The sequence below is a fragment of the Myotis nattereri genome (genome assembly GCF_964212035.1).
Source record: "Myotis nattereri genome assembly, chromosome: 1".
NCBI classification, from domain to species: Eukaryota; Metazoa; Chordata; class Mammalia; order Chiroptera; family Vespertilionidae; genus Myotis; species Myotis nattereri.
In genome coordinates this window covers 187,673,087-187,692,871 of record NC_138075.1, presented here as the reverse complement: position 1 = coordinate 187,692,871, position 19,785 = coordinate 187,673,087, and the positions used below count along the sequence as shown (strand labels likewise).

At 38.8% G+C, this 19,785-nt stretch overlaps 1 protein-coding gene across 3 annotated transcripts in view; it reads right to left on the bottom strand.

Moving 5' to 3' along the window:
• Positions 1-19,785, bottom strand: part of LOC308513422 (UDP-glucuronosyltransferase 2B31-like) — a gene marked incomplete at its 5' end in the record, with an annotated part of 90,620 nt that overhangs the window by 45,878 nt on the left and 24,957 nt on the right. The window contains 2 exons of one of the 3 annotated variants that reach the window (XM_081083477.1): positions 7,479-7,627; positions 9,677-9,946. In XM_081083477.1, the coding sequence (XP_080939603.1) occupies positions 7,479-7,627; positions 9,677-9,785 (258 nt within the window). Of the gene's footprint in view, positions 1-7,478; positions 7,628-9,676; positions 10,452-19,785 lie in introns of those variants that run through there. The other 2 variants (XM_081083474.1, XM_081083478.1) reach the window with 2 other exon arrangements.

Genomic DNA, 19,785 nt, shown 5'->3' with positions numbered 1-19,785 from the left:
TGCATTGTATGTAAATCCTGCATTTTGTTTATTGGTTCTTCCGTCAGAGGGCTCTTAGGTTGCTTCCACTTTTGAGTTGTGAACAGTGCTGTTATGAATTTGGATGTGAAAATATTTTATTGAGATGATGAATTTAATTCTTTTGGATATATACCAAAAACTGGAATTGCTGGACCTTAAGGTAATCCTACTCTTATTTTGGGGGGAAAATCTCCATTGTTTTCAGTACTTGCTTTTTTTTTCCTTTTAAACAGACTCAATATTTCAATTCCCATGGAAAGATGCATGTTATATGAGATTGATTTCCTTTATCATGTATATTTTTGGAGTAATGAAAAAATGAAATAGAGCCAGTACACAGTAGTTAGACAATTTTATATGACTATTTATAATGTTTTTAATTACTAATACGGATTCTTGGAAGGAAGCCACATAGCAGTTCTGTATTCACTCTTTATTCTTTATCATTATAGTTCTACACAATCACTTCTGTTTCATTTAAAGCAGGTTTTCTGTAGAAGTATTTTAGATTAGTCATTAGTGTTTTATTTCCCTAAGAACTATGACTGGAAACACTATGTATCTTTCTCTCTCACTTCTGTAAAACTTTGTTACAGTTTCCTAAATACTTCCTCTGAGTCACTTTTTAATGGCTAGAAGTTAAGGGTAGTTGATATTCAGGAGTCTGGTATAATGGTTTGGAATGTCCTTGAAATAGTACTATGAGTCATATATATATATATATATATATATATATATATATATATATAATTAGAATTATATATGTACAGTTACATTTTATTGACCATATTTATGGTCTTATTTACATATGACACCTGAAATCATATTGTAAAATTAATGTCTCATTAGAAAGTGCTATGTGTGATTTGCTGTGAGGGACTCCATTATCACCTTACCAAGTTCTCCACTGAGCACATTAATTACAGTGAGAAGGTACAACAGGGCTGACACCCTCTTGAATAGCTCATTTTTACCTATTTAAGCCTCTATTGAAGTCAGTTTTTGTTTGAAAATAATTTTGACATATGATCCCTAATGTGCCGAGCCAGCTCAGCCAAGGGTTCTGCAAGCCTGAGGGAGGGCAGCGAAGGATAAAGAAATGACAGACAAAGAGAATAAGCTGGGTCTAGGTGGCTCTTCCTGTGCCTGGCTGAGGCCACAGAGATCAGAGGCAAGCTGAGCCTTTATTTTATAGCCAGTGGGAAACAAGGTAGTGGTCACCATAGTTACAGTGTTCTTGTGAGTTTTACTTGTTTTGGCAGCACTTGATACATCTCCCTCAGCCCATTAGCTTCCCAGATAAGATCTAGGGAGGTCATAAGGTCAAGCCTAATTATGCTAAGAGGACTGTGCCCCCTAAGCTGGGACTTGTTTGTGGCTTTGCCAACAGGTCAGTCCAAGGCTTAACCCTATAGCCACGCCCTACATCCTAATCCTTGCCAATATTTATAATTTCATTATTTTCGATACTGGCATAATTCCTCATTGTTCAGTGTACTCTTCTCAAAAAAAAAATGAAATGTAGATGATCAAATGTTTCCTGGATATTTTGTTAAAACTGTATACTCATACCTTTTTTTGTCCCTTGTGTTTTAAATTTATTATTTGTTTTTTTCATTCTTTAAAAATAATAACTAAAACTTTCCAAAATCAAACTGTACAGTACTTTCCAAAAAAAGGCATTGTCATAAAGGGTTTTATTGAAATGGTGCTTTTACAGGTAAAAGAAAATAGGATATAACTTTTCAGACTTTGTCCATGCAGACTATACAATATTTAGACCATTCTTTAAAATTATAGCTTTACTATGATGCTGTTTAGTTCCAATATGAAGGTCACTGAACATTCCTATCATTCACATGGTGCATCTAGCTAAGGTGTGGGGTTCCTTTGACCTGTAGCAACATTTAAAGTCTCTGCAGCTACACGGAGAGCAGTTTCCTCTGAGAGAATTCTAGGAACTAGCAGAGTGACACCTATATATTGTGCAAACATGAAAATACATCACACATACTTATCACATTTCCCTGGAGTCAGGAGAGGCCAGCAGGTACCTCATGAGGCCTCTCACTTGAGTTCACCCCGTAATTACAAATATCTCCATGCAAGGAGCTTGTATAGACATCTGGCAGCCCAATTTTGCCTCTGCCACCCAATGGATATCTAGATCTACTGGCTTTGATAGCTAATGAGACTTGTATTCATGAGTCCCACAGACCATAGCAACCTAATTTATTAATGGTGCAGGAGCCCCATCAGAGGCTACAGCAGTACAGAAGGAGCAGGTAAAACATCTCCCCATTTCTCCCTGGAAGGACCCTAACTACACCCTATCCTGGTTGCTGCCTGAGGGTCCAGCTTCTAATCAGCGTACATGTAGGTCAAGCATGTCAAACTTGCAGCTGGCAGACTGCATGTGGCCTGCTGGCCACGAGTTTGAAATGCTTGATCTAGGATCAGTGATGGCGAACCTTTTGATCTCGGCGTGTCAGCATTTTGAAAAACCCTAACTTAACTCTGGTGCCGTGTCACATATAGAAATTTTTTGATATTTGCAACCATAGTAAAACAAAGATTTATATTTTTGATATTTATTTTATATATTTAAACTCCATTTAACAAAGAAAAATCAACCAAAAAAATGAGTTTGCGTGTCACCTCTGACACGCATGTCATAGGTTCACCATCACTGATCTAGGTGATGACTGCAGTTATTTTCTGTGGGACACTGACAGGTTTTGGCACACTTTCCATTACATAAGAACAAAGAAGGTAGATTGGACAGTCACAAAGATTTTGAGACACAACGAAGAGTCTGGCTGGGCTGATGGATAAGGTTCATCTCCCACATGAGATCATTCTGTCAAGACTGGGAGAGGTGCTTGCTTCATCTAATGTGCAGGAATCAACCCACAGAGTCAAGGAAAATGAAGAAACAGGGATATCTTATGTTCCAAACCCAAGAACTAGAAAAAACTTCAGTAACACACCTTAATGAAATGGAGATAAGTGACTTACCTGATAAAGAGTTCAAAATAATGGTCATAAAGATGCTAACCAAAGTCAGGAAAATAATGTATGAACAAAGTGAGAATTTCACAGAGTTAGAAAGTATCAGACAGAAATCAGAGCTGAAGAATGTATTAAATGCACCAAAACATTTAATAGAAGGGTTCAAAATAGAATAGATCAAGTGGAAAAGGATCATAAAACTTAAAGAAAGGACAGTGGAATTCATCCAATCAGATGAAAAAAAGAAAAAAAATAATGTTAGAGAGTGAAGGTAACTTAAGGGACATATGGACTATTATCAGTTGCAACACTATATGCATTATAGAGTTCCTAGAAGGAGAAAAGAAAGGGGGTAGAAGAGTTATTTAAGGAAATGATGGCTGAAAACCTAACCTGAGGAAAGAAACAGATATTCATTTCTAGACAACCCAGAGAGTTCCAAATAAGAGGCATACAAAAAAAGCTACACCAAGGCACACTATAATTGTCAAAAGTTAAAGACAGGGAGAGAATCTTAAAAGCAGCAAAAGAAAAACAACTGGTCATAAACAAGGGAACAACCTAAGCCTATCAGCAGATTTTTTTTTTAGCAGAAACATTGGAGGGCAAGAGAATGAATGACATGATATATTCATAGTACAGAAAGAAAAGATTGCCAACAAATAATATTCTACCCAATAAACTTGTCCTTCAGAATTCAATGAGAGAGAAAATACTTCCAGACAAGCAAAAGCTAAAGGACCACTATGACCAACCTCAAAGGAAGTGTTAAAAGAATTCTTCAAGCTGAGATGAAAGGGTGCTAATAAGTAACAGGAAGACATAGGAAAGTACAACTCTACTGGTAATGATAAATACATAGTTAAATTAGGAATACTTTAATGTAATGGTGGTAGATAAATTATAACTCTTCTATTAGGTTGATAAATTATAACTCTTCTATTATGTTTAAAAAAGTATTAAAAATAAATTTTTAATGGATACAATGGTGAAAGGATATAAAGTGTGACAAAAAACCAAAATATATGTGGAAGAGATTAGAAATATAGAGTTTTATCATGCCTTTAGAGTTAAGTTGTTATTAGCTTAAAATAGACTTTCATAAATACAAGAAGTTTTATATAAGTCTTATGGCAACTACAAAGTAATAACCTATAGTAGATACACAGAAAGAAAAAGAGTAAGAATTTAAGCATATCATTGTAAAAATTATCAAATCACAAAGGATAAGAGTAAGAGAAGAAAGGAACAAAAAAGTACAAAACAGCAAGAAAAGGTTAAAAATAATGAAAGTAAGTCCATACTTATCTATTGATTTTACTTTAAATGTAAATGGCTATATTCTACAATCCAAATAAATAGGTGATTGAGTCTACAACAATTAAAGAAAATATGACCGAAATGTATGCTACCTAGAAGAGACTCACTTCCGATTTAAGGACACACATAGATTGAAAGTGAAGGGATGGCGAAGGTATTTCATGAAAATGGTAGTAACAAAAGCAGGGGTAGCTATATTTATACCAGCAAAATACTCTTTAAGCTAATGGTCACAACAGACAAAGTGAAATATAATGATTAAAAGGTCAATCCAACAAGATGATATTGCATTTGTAAGTATTTATACACCTAACATAGGATCACTTAAATGAACAGCAAATATGAACAGACCTAAAGAGAGATAAATAGCATTTGACAAAAATTCAACATCCAATTATTATGGAAACTTTCAATAGCATGTATATACAGGGAAAGACTACAACCAAGTAAAGGCCATCTATGACAAGCCCAAAGCTAAAATACTCGATGATGAAAAACAGAAAGCTTTTCCACTAAAAACAGTCAAAAAGACAAGGATGCCCACTCTTGATACTTTTATTCAAAATATTACCTGGAGCTCTAGTCAGAGCAGTTAGACAACAAAACGAAATAAAAGTTATCCAAATTGGAAAGGAAGAAGTAAAATGGACCCTATTTACGGATGTCATGATAATATATATAGAAAACACTAAAGACTCCATTAAAAGCTTTTAGAATTAATAAAAAAATTAAGTCCCAGGATTCAAAATCAATGTTCAAAACTCAATTGTGTGTTTATACACTCACAATAAGCTACCAAAAAGGAAAACATCCTTGATATTTGTTTTGACAATGATTTTTTTGGGGTACACACCGAAAGCATGGAAAGCAGAATTGAAAATAACAGGTGGGAGTACCTCAAACTAAAAGCTTCTGCACAATAAAGAAAATCATCAACAAAATTAAAATGTAGCATACAGGATGGGGTAAAATATTTGGAAATCATGTATCTGATAAGGGGTTAATATCCAAAATATGTAGAGAACTCACACATCTCAGATAAAAAATGGGAAGAGTGCCCTGACCGGTGTGGCTCAGTGGATAGAGCGTCAGCCTGTGGACTGAAGGGTCCCAGGTTCGATTCCAGTCAAGGGCATGTACCTTGGTTGTGGGCACATCCCCAGAAGGGGGTGTGCAAGAGGCAGCTGATCGATGTTTCTCTCTCATCGATGTTTCTAACTCTCTATCCCTCTCCCTTCCTCTTTGTAAAAATCAATAAAATATTTTAAAAAAATGGGAAGAGCTCTGAAGAGACATTTTCCAAAGACATACAAAAGGACTACAAGTCCATGGAAAGGGGTTCAGCATCACTAATCATCAGGGAAAAGCAAATCGAAACCACAGTGCGATACCACCTAACATCCGGTGGAATGCCTATCATCAAAAAGACAAGAGATAACAAATTTGGCAAGGATGTGGGGAAAAAGAGACATGTACAGTTTGGGTAGGAATTTAAATTGTTACAGCCATTATGGAAGAAAGTGTGGATTTCCTCAAAAAAATTAAAAATAGAACTATCACATGATCCAGCAATCCCAGTTCTGGGTATACTATATCCAAAGGAAATTAAAACAGGATATTGAAAAGATATCTGTACTTTCGTGTTTGTTGCACATTATTCACAATGACAAGATATGGAAACAACCTTGGTGTCCCTCCAAAGATGAATAAGACACACACACACACACAGGAATATTATCCAGCTATGAAAAAGAAGGAAATTGTTTGTTGGTTACATTATAAATGGACCATGAAGGCAGTATGCTAAGCTAAATAAGCCAGACAGAGAAAGACAAATAGTGCATACTATTACTTATATAGGGAGTCTAAAAAAAAAAGGCAAATATAGAAAAATAGTAGAAAAGTGGTTGCCAGAGGTTGATGGTGGAGGAAATAGGGAGATGTTGATATGCGACTGTAAACTTCTAGCTATGAGATGAAAGGTCTGAGGACCTAATGTACAACCTGGTGACTAGAATTGATAACACAGTATTGTATAATTGAAATATGCTGAGAGCAGGACTTGTTCTCACACACACAAAAGAAGATAAATACTTGAGGTGATGGATGTGTTAATTACATGAGCAGAATACCTTCACAATGTATATGTATATCAAATCACTATAATAATAAAAGCGTAATATGCTAATTAGAACGGATGTCATTCAGGACGAAGCTGGGGCTGCGACCCAGGTGCCTGCCTGCAGCTGGAGGGAAGCCTGGGTCCCGGGTGCCGGAGAGAAGCCGGTGCTGGCAGCCGGGGGAAACAAGGCCTACTCTTGCATGAATTTCTTGCATTAGGCCTCTAGTGTACCCTATAAATACCTCATAAAAATATATGTTAATAACACCTCAATAAAGCTAAAAAAAACAATAGGGTTGAATTGAATAGAACTTCTACTAATTTTACCTCAGGCTTTAGACCTTGTGAAAGTTATTGGCATGTAGCTAAACATTTTTAAGTCTAAATAGAAATTGGGTTAACCCTTGAATAAGAGATCTGTTTTATGTTGCTGCCAATCAAATGGTAGACAAACAGGATGTCTTAGTAGATATTAAAATAATTCAGTAAAGGATGGTTGTTTTGTAATTATGTCTTAAAGATATTGTATCAGTTTAAAGCATATTAGATTATTGCTTTCCTTCATAAGGAATATCCTACATGCTGACAATTATTTTGCAGTTTTGTACTATAGGTGATTTTCAGATGAAATTGGTATATTAAATATGAAGGATTTTTGGTTCTTATTATATGTGCAGTGTACATTTTATTTGTGCTCACTTTGTCAGTCAGCTGTGATATCGCTAACCATGTTCCCCCAGGGATCTTTACTGAGATTTAGTGCAGAATTGATGAATGTCAGAAAACACCTGCTTTAATAGGCTATGCAATCCCTTTTTGGGCTAGGATGACAAACCAGATCTAAAATGGGGAATTTTTTAAATGTTGGAGTGACAGCAAGTAAATGTTGGGTTTTGCTGCCAATATTGGTGGAACACAACTCATATTGTTGAGGCATTGTCTTCCTTCTAAGGTAGAATACTAGTTATTAACCTCAACAGAAAACAAAGAGGAATAGGTTTACCTTAGGCAGGGGTTTGGCAGGCTTGCAGTGGAGTCCTCCAACAAAATCGAAATGTGGTAAGACTGGGCGAGGAAATTCAAAATCCCAGTAGGTTCGAATGAGCCACACTTCAGCTTTCTCCATCGTCTCATATACTGTAGTGGGTCTTCCTGGAGGGAAAAGCAAACAGAAGGTAGAGGAAATGAGAGTATTTTTTTTTTGATGCCTTCATAATCTTCTTATTTTTCATTGCTAATTTGGCAACAATCTTTTTAAGCAAGTGCATTTAAATATAAGCCACTACTGTCTATTTGTTGAAGACGTGGTCTGTTTTAGTCATAGTTCTTGAAGGACATGCTGCAGCAAAGAGCACATGATAAATGACGACCCAGATTCACATCCTTGGAACTTGCTGGATTGCTAAAGAGGAGCACAGATGGAGCAAATGCACTAGGCTTAAAGTGCCCTCTGCTGTTTGTCCAGAATGCTGCAGTCACAGTTGCACGCAGCCAAGGGTGAAAGGTGGAAATGAGAGTATTTTAATGTAAGTACTGTACTAGGGCATTTTCTGAAAAGGGCTTGGGATAAGGTAGCCAAAATGCTTTAAAGTGTCTGTGGTTTGATAATATAAATATTTATGTATATGGTATATATGTATACATACTCATATGTGTGATAAAATATATAAAATTTATACGTTTTATGTTTATGTTCAAATATATAAGACAAAGCACTAGAGACTTTTTATCTCTGATGTGACATCAGTACATTCACAATGATAAACCATTAAATGTAAGCCACTATAGAATTAAACATATTTGTTTTCTTTGTAAAACTACAAAAGTAACAGATGCAAATGTACACAATTATTTGAGCTCCCTAGTCAATTTATCAATGGAAACACGTTGCCTTATAAATACTCAGCTTAGTTTCTACAATTTAGCAAGCTATTCCCTGAATACTAGATTTTCTAAGAACTGTGAGGTTTTTGAATTATATCTTAGTTCCTGACACCTATAATTGCATTTTTGTTTATTTTTGGAGTTTAATAATATTTATATATATTTAATAATAATATTTGCAAATAACAGCTGGGAAGTTTTTATAAGATATGGAAAATAGATGTGCTCCCGTTAGTTTTGGCTCATTTTTGTCTATAGTGAAAAGATGCAGTTTTTACAAACACAGAGAAATAACTTGGTTGTCCACACTTCAACACAACTTTTGACCTTTAAAACAGTGAAAGCACTGAGTGAATGAATATGTAGTTATTAGAAACTTTGATTTGTAGGTTCTTGAGTCAGGTTGGAGCTATTATGTCTCTCTATCGTGAAAGAGTTTTTTAGGTAACATGGCAAAACAGTTTAATTTTAAAATAAAGAAACTGAGGAGGAACAAATGGAAACAATGATGTCAAAGCTCAATAGACAGCTGTGCTAGAAGTAAAGTAACATCTCAATCTACTTTTCTGCTTTGATCAAGATATTTAGTGAAATTTCTAATGCCTATCTCTTAAGTTGAAAAATTATAGTGTAATGGGTATTTTGGAAATAAGTACAGCACAGAGAATTTTTAGGATAGTGAAACCACTCTATATAATACATGTCATTATAAATTTGTTAAAACCCATGGAATATGTAACACCACGAGTGAACTCCAACATGAACTGTGGTCTTTGGATGATAGTGATGTGCCACTCTAGGTTCAACAATTGTAGCAAATGTATCCCTCAGGTGTGATATGTTGAAAATGAGGGAGTCTATACGTGTGTGGGGGCAGGGGTTATATGGGAAATCTTACGCAATATTGCTGTGAACTTAAAAGTTCTCTAACAATAAGTGTAGGATGGGCAATATTTTGACATTATATTTAAGAAAAAAACAAAGAATAAAACACTTTACCCAGAAAAAAAGAATAAAAAATAAATTATATTACAAACAGACAAAGAATTGGTATAATGGCTTCTAGAATTTCTCAGTGCTTCAATTTGTGGTTTTTGACTTCCTGAAATCTGTACTAACAGTGAATCACAGGGTTAAAAATGGCCTAATAATTTAAACATTTCTATAATACTTGTGAGATTGAAATACCATTATATATTATGATTTAGTCATTTTGCTTATAAAAGATATTTCCTCTGACTTTATATTTGTACAAACTCTCCTCCTATGGCAGTAGCAAAGTTTAGGTTTCAAGCTATCAGTTAAAACATGACTTACCTAGTACATCACTATAAAACTGATCCCACTTCCTCTGATTATATGTTTGGAACCAGAAGTCAAAATAAAGCACGTACATCGTATTTTTTACTCGCTCCATGAATGTCATTTGATCACTTAATTCAGACAAGACAACAGGTACGTAGGATGGAGGGAATGGCAGTCCTCCACTGTATTTTTCAACTGTATAGCCAGGAGAGAAGCGGAGACTGTACACAAAAGGTATGTTAAGTAGCTCAGCCACCAGCTCACCACAGGGTCCAATGGCATCTGCAAGAACGACATCAAACCTTGATTCCTGTAGCTTTGTCATAAGTTTCTTGTTCAAAACAGCATCTTTACAGAGTGTTTGAATACAGTCATAATATTCCCAAAAGATATCTTGCATTAGTGAAAAATAAGTCCAAAATGTATCTTTAGGCATATATGACCACTTAGAGATCAGCCTCATGAAAAGACCCTCAAAATCATCTTTTGTTACAGATGTAGGAAAAACCTCAAATTGAATAGCAGATGGCTTATTGGGATCAACAAGAATTGAAGCTGAAGATGTCAGAACAGTCACTTCATGACCTCTCTGGACAAGTGCATCCAGGATGGTCTTCATGTTGATCCAGTGGCTGTATTCTGTGGGCCACACCAGCACCTTTCCACAACTCCCAGGGCTGAAGTGACCACTCAGCTGTAGCAGCAGCAGAACTGAAATCCACTTCATAGGCATCCTGGTGGCACACAGGCTTCTTTTCAAATGGCTGATCCCTTTACCCTGGCTCATGCTTACGTGCAAAGGGAAATCAATTAGAAAGTTAAAATATAATCCACACGCCCAAAGTAAATACATTTGATTAACATTCATACCATTTGGATGAAAGTGGAAAAAGTAAATATAGATGATCTTATTTGTAAACAAGTGGCTTTAATATCTGTTTTATGATTATAAGCACTATCAATGACCTTTTTTTTTTTTTGCAAGTCTTCTGTTTTATTTCCACTTAAAGGGTCTCCTCTAACTAGAAAAGGAAAGGCCATAACCAGAAATAAGAAAATATGAGAAAGGAATAAAAACTCTACAGGTAAAGCCACATATTAATAAAGACATCATATTAGACATTTAAAAAGCTACTACAAAGGTAAAAAGGAAAAATGGTATGTAACTCAACTCAAAATACAATAAGTAATTAGGGAATACACATTACAAAAATATCTAAAACATGACACCAATAACATAAAACATGGAAGAGGGAGTGAAAATTTAATTCTTATACAATATTCTTGAATTTAAATGCATATTAGCTTGAAATAGACTGCTACAGATATAGAATGATATACGTAAACCTTATGATGACCAGAAACTAAAACCGTAGAAAAGATATATAAAGAACTAAGAGGAAGAAATACACACCAAACACTAAAGAAAAACAGCAAACCACTAGGGAAGAGATCAAGAAAAGAAGAAAGGAACAGAGGAGAAGTATAAGAACACCAAAAAACTATTAACAAAATGGTAATAGGTAAATTCTTATCAACAATTACTTTAATGAAAATGGATTTAATGCTCCAATAGAAAGACATTAGGTGGCCCTGGCCAGGTGCCTCAGTTGGTTAGAGTGTTGTCCTGTGCATGAAAAGGTTGCAGGTTTGATCCCTAACTGGGGGCCATATGGGAGGCAACAGATGATCTATGTTCTGTCACACATAGATGTCTCTCCCTTTCCCTCTCCCTCTCCCTCTCCCTCTCCCTCTCCCTCTCCCTCTCCCTCTCCCTCTCTCTCTCTTTCCTTTTCCCTCTCCCTTTCTTCTCCCCCTCCATCTCCACCTCCCTCTCTCTCTAAAATCAATAAACATATCCTCATGTGAAGTTTCAAAAAAAAAAAAGACATAGGTTGGCTGAAAAGATTAAAAATTATGTCTTATCTACAAGCTGCTTATAAGAGGCACTTCAAAGACACATATAGAGAGAAAATGAAGGGATGGAAAAAGATATTCCATGCAAATAGAAATGAAAAGGAAGCTGAGGTAGTGGTAGTGATGCTTATATCAGACAAAGCAGACTTTAAAACAAAAAATATATATATATAAAGAAAGGCAGGGATATTACATAATGATAAAGAGATCAATCTAAGAACAGAATGTAACATTTGTAAATATCTGTACACCTAACATAGGAGCACCTGAATATATAAAGCAATTATTAATGGACATAAAGTGAGAAATCCAAAGTAATACAATAATAGTAGGGGATTCTAATACCACACTCACATCAATGGATAGATCATCCAGACAGAAAATTAAAAGCAATGAATGGCTTAAAATGTCACATAAGATGATATTGGCTTAATAGATATTTATGGACCATTTCATCCCAAAACTGCATAATACACATTTTTTTTCAAGTGCACCTAGAACATTCTCTAGGATAGATCACTTATTAGGCCACAAGACAGCCTCAAAACACTTCAGAAGATAGAGATTATATCAAGCACCTTTTCCAATCACAATGGTGCAAAACTAGACCTCAACTACAGGAAGAAAACTGGAATGAAAACAAGTATGTGGAGACTAAACAACATGCTACTAAACAACTAATGGATCAAGAGCAAATCACACAAGAAATGAAAAGTACCTTAAAACAGGGGGGAGAGTATCAAGATGGTGGCATAAGTAAATACCTGTACTCATCGCCTCCCACAACCTCATCAAAATTACAACTAAAATATAGAGCAACCATCATTTAGAACCACCTGAAAACTGGCTGAATGGAAGTCCTACAGCTAGAGAAGTAAAGATGAGAGTACATTGAGACTGGTATGAGGGGCGGAGGCACATAACAGATTAGTTCAACATCCAGGTGTGGTGTTTTTTCCTACAGTAGGGATCTCAGCTGCAGAGACCCCAGGCCCATACCAGACCCCCAGCCCAGGGTTCCTGTGCTGGGAAGAGAAGTCCTCTTATTTTCATACTAGGGGCTCAGTGCATGAGTTCGTGTACCTTGAAAGGAACTGTTGGCTGTGAGGCTGTAGTGGGCACAGGGGTCGGTCTCGGCCCATCCTCAGCATCCCTGCCCAGCACCACCCACCACAGCCACTGGTCCCCTCTCTGCTGGCAGCGCCACTCTTACTGCTGCCGCTCCCACACACTGAGAGCTGGCCTGCTCACACCTGCTGATGGCGCGGAGCAATTGGGGCCGGTGCCAGCAGCAGGTGTGAGTGGTGGCTGCTGCTCTGATTGCCCTTCAGGAGCAGGGAGAGGTGGAGAAGCCCCCAGGGGATATTGGGGCCAGCAGCTGCTGCTCACACCCGCTGATGATGCTGAGAGATCGAGACTGGTGCCGGGTGCCGGGCAGTGGGTGCGAGCAGCTGCTCCAGTGCTGGCTGCAGGTGCAAGAGGCGGCTGCTGGCCCTGATCACCCCTCAGGAGTAGGGGTAGGTCGAGAAGCCCTGAGGGGCAATTGGGGCTGGCAGCCACTACTCGCACCCGCTTACAGTGCCGAGTGAACAGTGCCAGCGCTGGGCGCCAGCAGTGGGTGCAAGGGCAGCTCTGGTGCTGGCAGTGGGTGCGAGCCGGGCCGGCACTAGGAGCAGGTGCAAGCCCAGGGTGGGACCATGGTGCCTGGGAGCAAGGACTTTTCAGTAACCACCAGAGACTTGCCCTGATGACAGCGACCAGTGCCCCACCTTGGTCTGGTGCTCCCACTCACCTGCTCCACCATCCTGCTGTGGCCAACACCTGCCATGTTCCACGCTCTGCCACCTGCTGCCGATGCTCACCATGTTTCGCATGCGCCCCCTGGTGGTCAGCGCACATCATAGTGACTGACTGTTTGTTTTGGTTGATCTGCTTTTTGGTCTATTTGCATATTAGGGTTTTATATACATAGACTAGAGGCCCAGTGCATGAAATTCGTGAGTGGGTATGGTCCCTAGGCCTGGCCTGTGATCAGGGCCATCTTCCCTGGCTGCCTGCAGCCAGCTCTGCCCCCCACTACCACCCACCCCTAGTTCCCCATTCGCCATTGGGTGATTGGAGCCTGCTGGCTGCGGGGAGGAGCCGAAAGGTCAGCCATTCCCACCCACTTGCCAGCCCTGCCCTTGCTGCAGGTAGCCCTCTGTGTGTGGGGCGACTGGTGGGGCGGGAGGCTTTGCGTGGTGTCACCTACTTTCCCCGCCACCCACCCCCGGTTCTTCGTTTGCCATCAGGCGATGAGAGCCTGCACGCCAGGGAAAGGAACTAAGAGGTGGTCATTGTGCCTCATAGTGACTGTTCAAGCAGTGGTTCTGGTCATTACGCCGTTAGGGTCAATTTGAATATTACCCTTTTATTATATAGGATAGATACCCAGTGCACCGGTGGGAGCCGGCCAGCCTGCCCTGATGAGGGCCCTGGATCAGGGTGGGGGTCCTCGCTGGGTGGTGGGGCTGTCCATTGTGAGGGGCCATGAGTGGTTTGCAGACCGGCCACTTCCCCGATGGGGGTGGGGGTCCCCGCTAGGAGGTGGGGCTGGCCAGGGTGAGAGGCCATGAGTGGTTTGTAGGATGGCCACTTCCCCAATGGGGGTGGGGAGTTTCTGCTGGCAAGCGGGGCCAGCCTGGGAGAGGGGCTGTGAATGGTTTTCAGGCCGGCCATACCCCCGATCAGGGTGGGGATCCTTGCTGGGGGGCGGGGCTGGCTGGGGCAAGGGGCTGTGGTTGTTCTGGTCTCTGGTCATTCTGGTCGTTCCACTGTTTTATTCGCTGGGGTTTTATTATATATGATATGTATAACCCATGGACAGACAATAGTGCAGTCAGGCCTATTGGAGAGGCAGAGTGGAGTGGGCCAATGGGGAAAAAAGGAGAACCTCTGTAATACTCTCAACAATAAAGACAAATTAAAAAATATATATTGCTAACAAAATAATGAAAGATTGCTATTTGTGACAAAATGAATGGACCTAGAGGATATTATTGCTTAGTGAAATAAGTCGGGTAGAAAAGACAAATTCTGCATGATTTCACTTATATATATAATCTAAAAGAACAAAACAAATGAACAGACAAAACAGAAACAGATCCATAGATATAGAGAACCAGCTGATGGTTTCTAAAGTGGAAGTCAGAGGATGAGAATAAAATATTAACATATCTATAAAAGAACACATATCCCCTCATTTCATTAACTTTGGGCATTGTCAGTCTTTTAAATCTTTGCCAATATTATGGGTTTAAATGTTATTTCATTATTTGTATTTCCTTAATTTTCATTAGTCTTGCTCATTTTTCATATATTTTTTGTGGGAAATAAGTGGTATATAGAGAGTGGGTCAAAAGTGGGTGTACTGTTGTTCATATTGAAAATAATACAATCTTACCTAATAATAGACTAACATGCAAATTGACCTTACCTTCGCTATGCCTTAAGCCATGCCCACCAGCCAATCAGAGCGACTATATGCAAATTAACCCAACCAAGATGGCGGCCAGCAGCCACGGAGCTGGAGCAAGCAGGAGGCTTGGTTTCCCTAATGATGGAAGAAGCCAAGCTTTCCGGCCAGCTGCTGCCTCCTCTCAAGGCAACAAAGTTTCAATTATAGAAGGTAAATAAACCCCAGATACCTGCTTCCAGTCTCCATGGCCATGGAGCTGGAGCAAATAAAAACAAAAAGGAAAAGCTGGAGCTTCGGTCACCAGGGAGTTTGGTTAGTCTGAAAACAGCCGTCAGCCCCTCACCCAGGCTGGTCAGGCACCCCAGCAGACCCCCACCCTGATCCAGGACACCCTTCAGGCCAAACCAGTCGGCCCCACCCATGCACCATGCCTCTATTCTATATAATAAAAGGGTAATATGCAAATTGATCCTAAGAGGAGAAAGACTGGGAATGACTGGTCACTATGACACACACTGACCACCAGGGGGAAGATGCTAAATGCAGGAACTGCCCCCTGGTGGTCAGTGCACTCCCACAGGGGGAGCTCTGCTCAGCCACAAGCCAGGCTGATGGCTGCCAGCACAGCGGTGGTGGCGGGAGCCTCTCCTGCCTCCTCAGCAGCGCTAAGAATGTCCAACTGCAGCTTAGGTCTGCTCCCTGCTGGTAAGTGGACATCACTAAGGGCTGCTGGGCTGCCAGAGGGATGTCTGACTGCCAGCTTTTGCCCGATCCCCCAGGGAGAGGGCCTAAGCTAGCAGGTGGACATCCTCTGAGTGGTCCCAGACTGCAAGCGGGCATAGGCCTGGCTGAGGGACCCTCCTGGTGCAAAAGTTTGTGCACCAGGCCTCTAATAATTAATAATAATACAAGAATAAACTCTTTTGCATACAACTGTAAACCTACTTTTGCCCACCCTGTATTATAAAACTTAATTATGTTTATGCCATTTGAGTTAATGATTCTGTCTAAAAAGTAACATCAAGAAAATATGCAGTACTCACAGATTTATGTCAAAAATGATCATCTGAGCATTATAAGAGTAGAAATTTGTTAAATAAATTATAAAGTATGGTATCTATATGATGCTATATTACGCAGCCATTTAAACATTATGTTTAAGAAGAGTTTATAGAATATTATTTACATGTAGGGGAAGAGAAAATTACATACTCAAGATACAAAGAAAAGAGATAAGAAAGAATACATTATGAGTGATGGAACCATGGATAACTTCATCTTTAAAAATAACAATAATAAACCAATTGTATGGTAACATAAATGAACAATTAAAAAAAAAGAAATGGCATAAGTGGGCATTCTTGTCTTGTTCCTAATAAGAGGAAAGGCTCTCAAAATTTCACCTTTGAGTATATGTTGTTAGTTGTGCAAAATCTGAATGGATTTAGAAGATGTGCCAGAGAATGTCAGGTTTGCACCTTATTTTTATTTTTTGTTAATCCTTACCCACAGAAATTTTTTCTGTTGCTTTTGAGAGAGAGAGAGAGAGAGAGAGAGAGAGAGAGAGAGAGAGAGGTGGTGGAGGGGGAGGGAAAGAGAAAGAGACAGAGAGAGAAACATCGATGTGAGAGAGACACATCAACTGGTTGCCTCCCACATGTGCCCCCACTGGTGGGGTTTAATCCTACAACCGAGGTACGTGCCCTTGACCACAAGTCGATCCAGGACCTTTGGGCAGGCTGACACTCTAACCATGTAACCACACAAGCCAGGGCTTCTGCACCTAATCTATATATATATAAAAGCCTAAGTGACCATTACAACCAGTCAACTGAATGTCCAGTCGACTGGTTGCTATGATGTGCACTGACCACCAGGGGTCAGATGCTCAATTCAGGAGCTACCCCCTCATGGTCAGTGTGCTATCAAAGCCAACCTCCTGTGGCTGGCCAAACTCCTGCAGTCCCTTCTCCCAGCCAGTTGGCCAACCGCCCATGGTCCCTCCCCCCAGACTGGGCAAGATGGCTCCGATAGACCCCAATTGCCAGTCAGGCAGAAAGACCCCACCCGTGCACGCATTCTGCACCGCGTCTCTCATTATATATATTAAAATCTACCAAGGAGATGTAAGGGGTTCCATGAAATTCATTGGTGGTAGATTAGGAAGGCAGGAGAAAGCAAATGGGGGGATTCTCTGGGATTGCATAAAACATAAAAGGAGCCATGGACACTGTGTCTCAGTTGGTTGGAGCATTATCCTATGCACTGAAGGGTCACAGGTTCTATTCCCAGTCAGGGCACATGCCCGGGTTGCACGTTCTATCCCTGGTTGGGGCACATGCAGGAGGCAGCTGGTCAATGTATCCCTCTCCCATTGATGTTTCTCTCTGTCTCTCCCATCCTCCTTCTCCAAAACAAATAAAAGAATAGACACATACTTCTTTTGCATTGGTGGTAGAGGATAGTTAACAGTTAACAATTAACATGATGAAAATAACAAAGAGAGGTTCTGGTGTCTCTCCTCTGTAGTAGTGATAGTACCCTGAGTGGTCTGGAAAAAGGAAATTACTCTGGCATTCCAAATGCATGCTATTGTAGATGCAAAAAGACAATAGACAGGCTCAATTAGGTGAAGATCAACCTTTCTCAAGGAAGGGAATGGCCTAGGCCATGACCTCCTGCCATGACTGGCTTTTAGTTAGAATGCTTTAATTTCAGACCATCCTATGTGATTGTTTTCAGTCTCTGAATTTGTAAGTCCATCATGCAGGTCTACTCTGGGCTGGTCAAGTTTACTATGTGGCCCCTTTTTTTGTCCACATTATCTAGAAGAGTTTGTGCAAGATTGATGGTGTTTCTGCCTTCAGCATTTGTAAATTTTCACTGGTGAAGGCATTTGGAGTTTTCTTTGTTGGTAGTTCTAGTAGTTTTAACGAGGACTCAATTGCAGTATTCAATAGTTTTTAACATAGGTTCAATGTCTTTAATGGGTATTTATTAGGCAATTCAAAATTTATATTTCTACTTCTTCTGGTGTCACTTTGTATAATTTGGATTTTATACTAACATTTTCAGTATATAGGATTTTGTTTATATATTTACACCTAATACATTGTTAAGAAAAATTTTAATGTCTGATGACTTTGTATGACTGTTATTTCTTATACTGGTAATTTGTACCTCTCTATTTCTTTCTTGATCCAACTTGCCAGGAGTTAATTAATTAATTAATTAATTAATTAATTCTTTTGGTCTATTTAGAGCCACTTTTTTGACTCATTGATCATCTTCTTTGTATGTTTGTATTTTATTAATTAATTTCTCTCCTAATAGTCATTCCTTCTACTTTGGTTTAAATTGCTATTGTTTTTCTAAGATCTTGAAATGCAAGCTTTGACACTATGTATTAGACTTTTTACTTTTTAAATACATGTGCATTTTAAACTATAAATTTCCTTCAAAGTACAGCTTTACCTGCATTTCACAAACCTTGATACATTTACTTTCCATTATCACCAGTTAGATGTATTAAAATTTCCATTATGATGTCTTCCTTGACTCTGAGTTATTTAGCAAAACATTTTCTCATTTCCAAATTTAGAAATAAAGAAATCTTTTTGGTGATTTCTAACTAACTTTCAGTATGGCCAGACAATATACTCTGTATGAATTGCATCTTTTCAAATTTCCTGAGTATTGGTTTATGGGTAGATATATAGTCAATTCTGGTATTTTATTACATACACTTTTGAAAAATGTCTATTCCCAGTTTATCTGTCTGTCTATCTATCTGATCTATCAATCTATTTTGCCTAGGGGAATGAAGGAGCATGGAGGGTGAATTTTAAGGGGTATGAAATTTCTTCTGGAGGTGCTAGGAATGTTCTGAAATTACATTAAGATGATATAGTGAGAGTTTCATAACTCTATGTAATGACACTGAATATATTGGAATTTTATACTTTAAAAAGATGAATTTTATGCTAAGTAGATTATATCTCACTATATACTCTATTAAAATAATGATACTCATTAAAACATTTTTTAACAAAATATTTTTAGAGTTTCATAAATTTTAAGAATTGAATTGAAATATTTTCTGGTATTGCTGTCATGTTTATTAGTCTTTCTGTGGATTTAGTCACACTTTAAAAAGTTTGTGCTTCCTACTAAAAGCTGTTTGTAACCTTAAAATTGTTTTGCATAGAAAATTGTTGTACTAATTGGTTACCCATTAAATCTATAGGGTTAGAATGCAAATTTGAAATAACTGTCTGGTTGAATGGTAAAGTGAATTTCAAATTGATTATCATTTTTATTATTTCAAAGTTAGCTTCTTTATAATGGGACAAAAGTCGTAATCACTGTTGAAAAGAGCAACTATATATAACTAGAGGCCCAGTGCACAAAATTTGTGCACAGGTAGGGTCCCTAGCGACTGCCTGCCACCACCACCATTGCCGGCTGTGGGGGCAAGGCGTCCCTTCCCCTGGCCACTTGCCGCTGCTGCCTCTGGCCCCACCCCCGGACAAACTCCTGGTTAAACTCCTGTTCAAGGGGACAATTTGCATATTAGGCTTTTATTATATAGGATTACTACCTAGTAAAAAAAATTTATAGTCATGAGGGGTCATTAATGACAGTCTTCAATGCATTCAACAAATCTGTAGTTGACATTGGGTTCAAGTCCAATATAATAGCTGGTCCTTTGGCCTCCATGTGAACAATGACACCACCATGAGTGAAT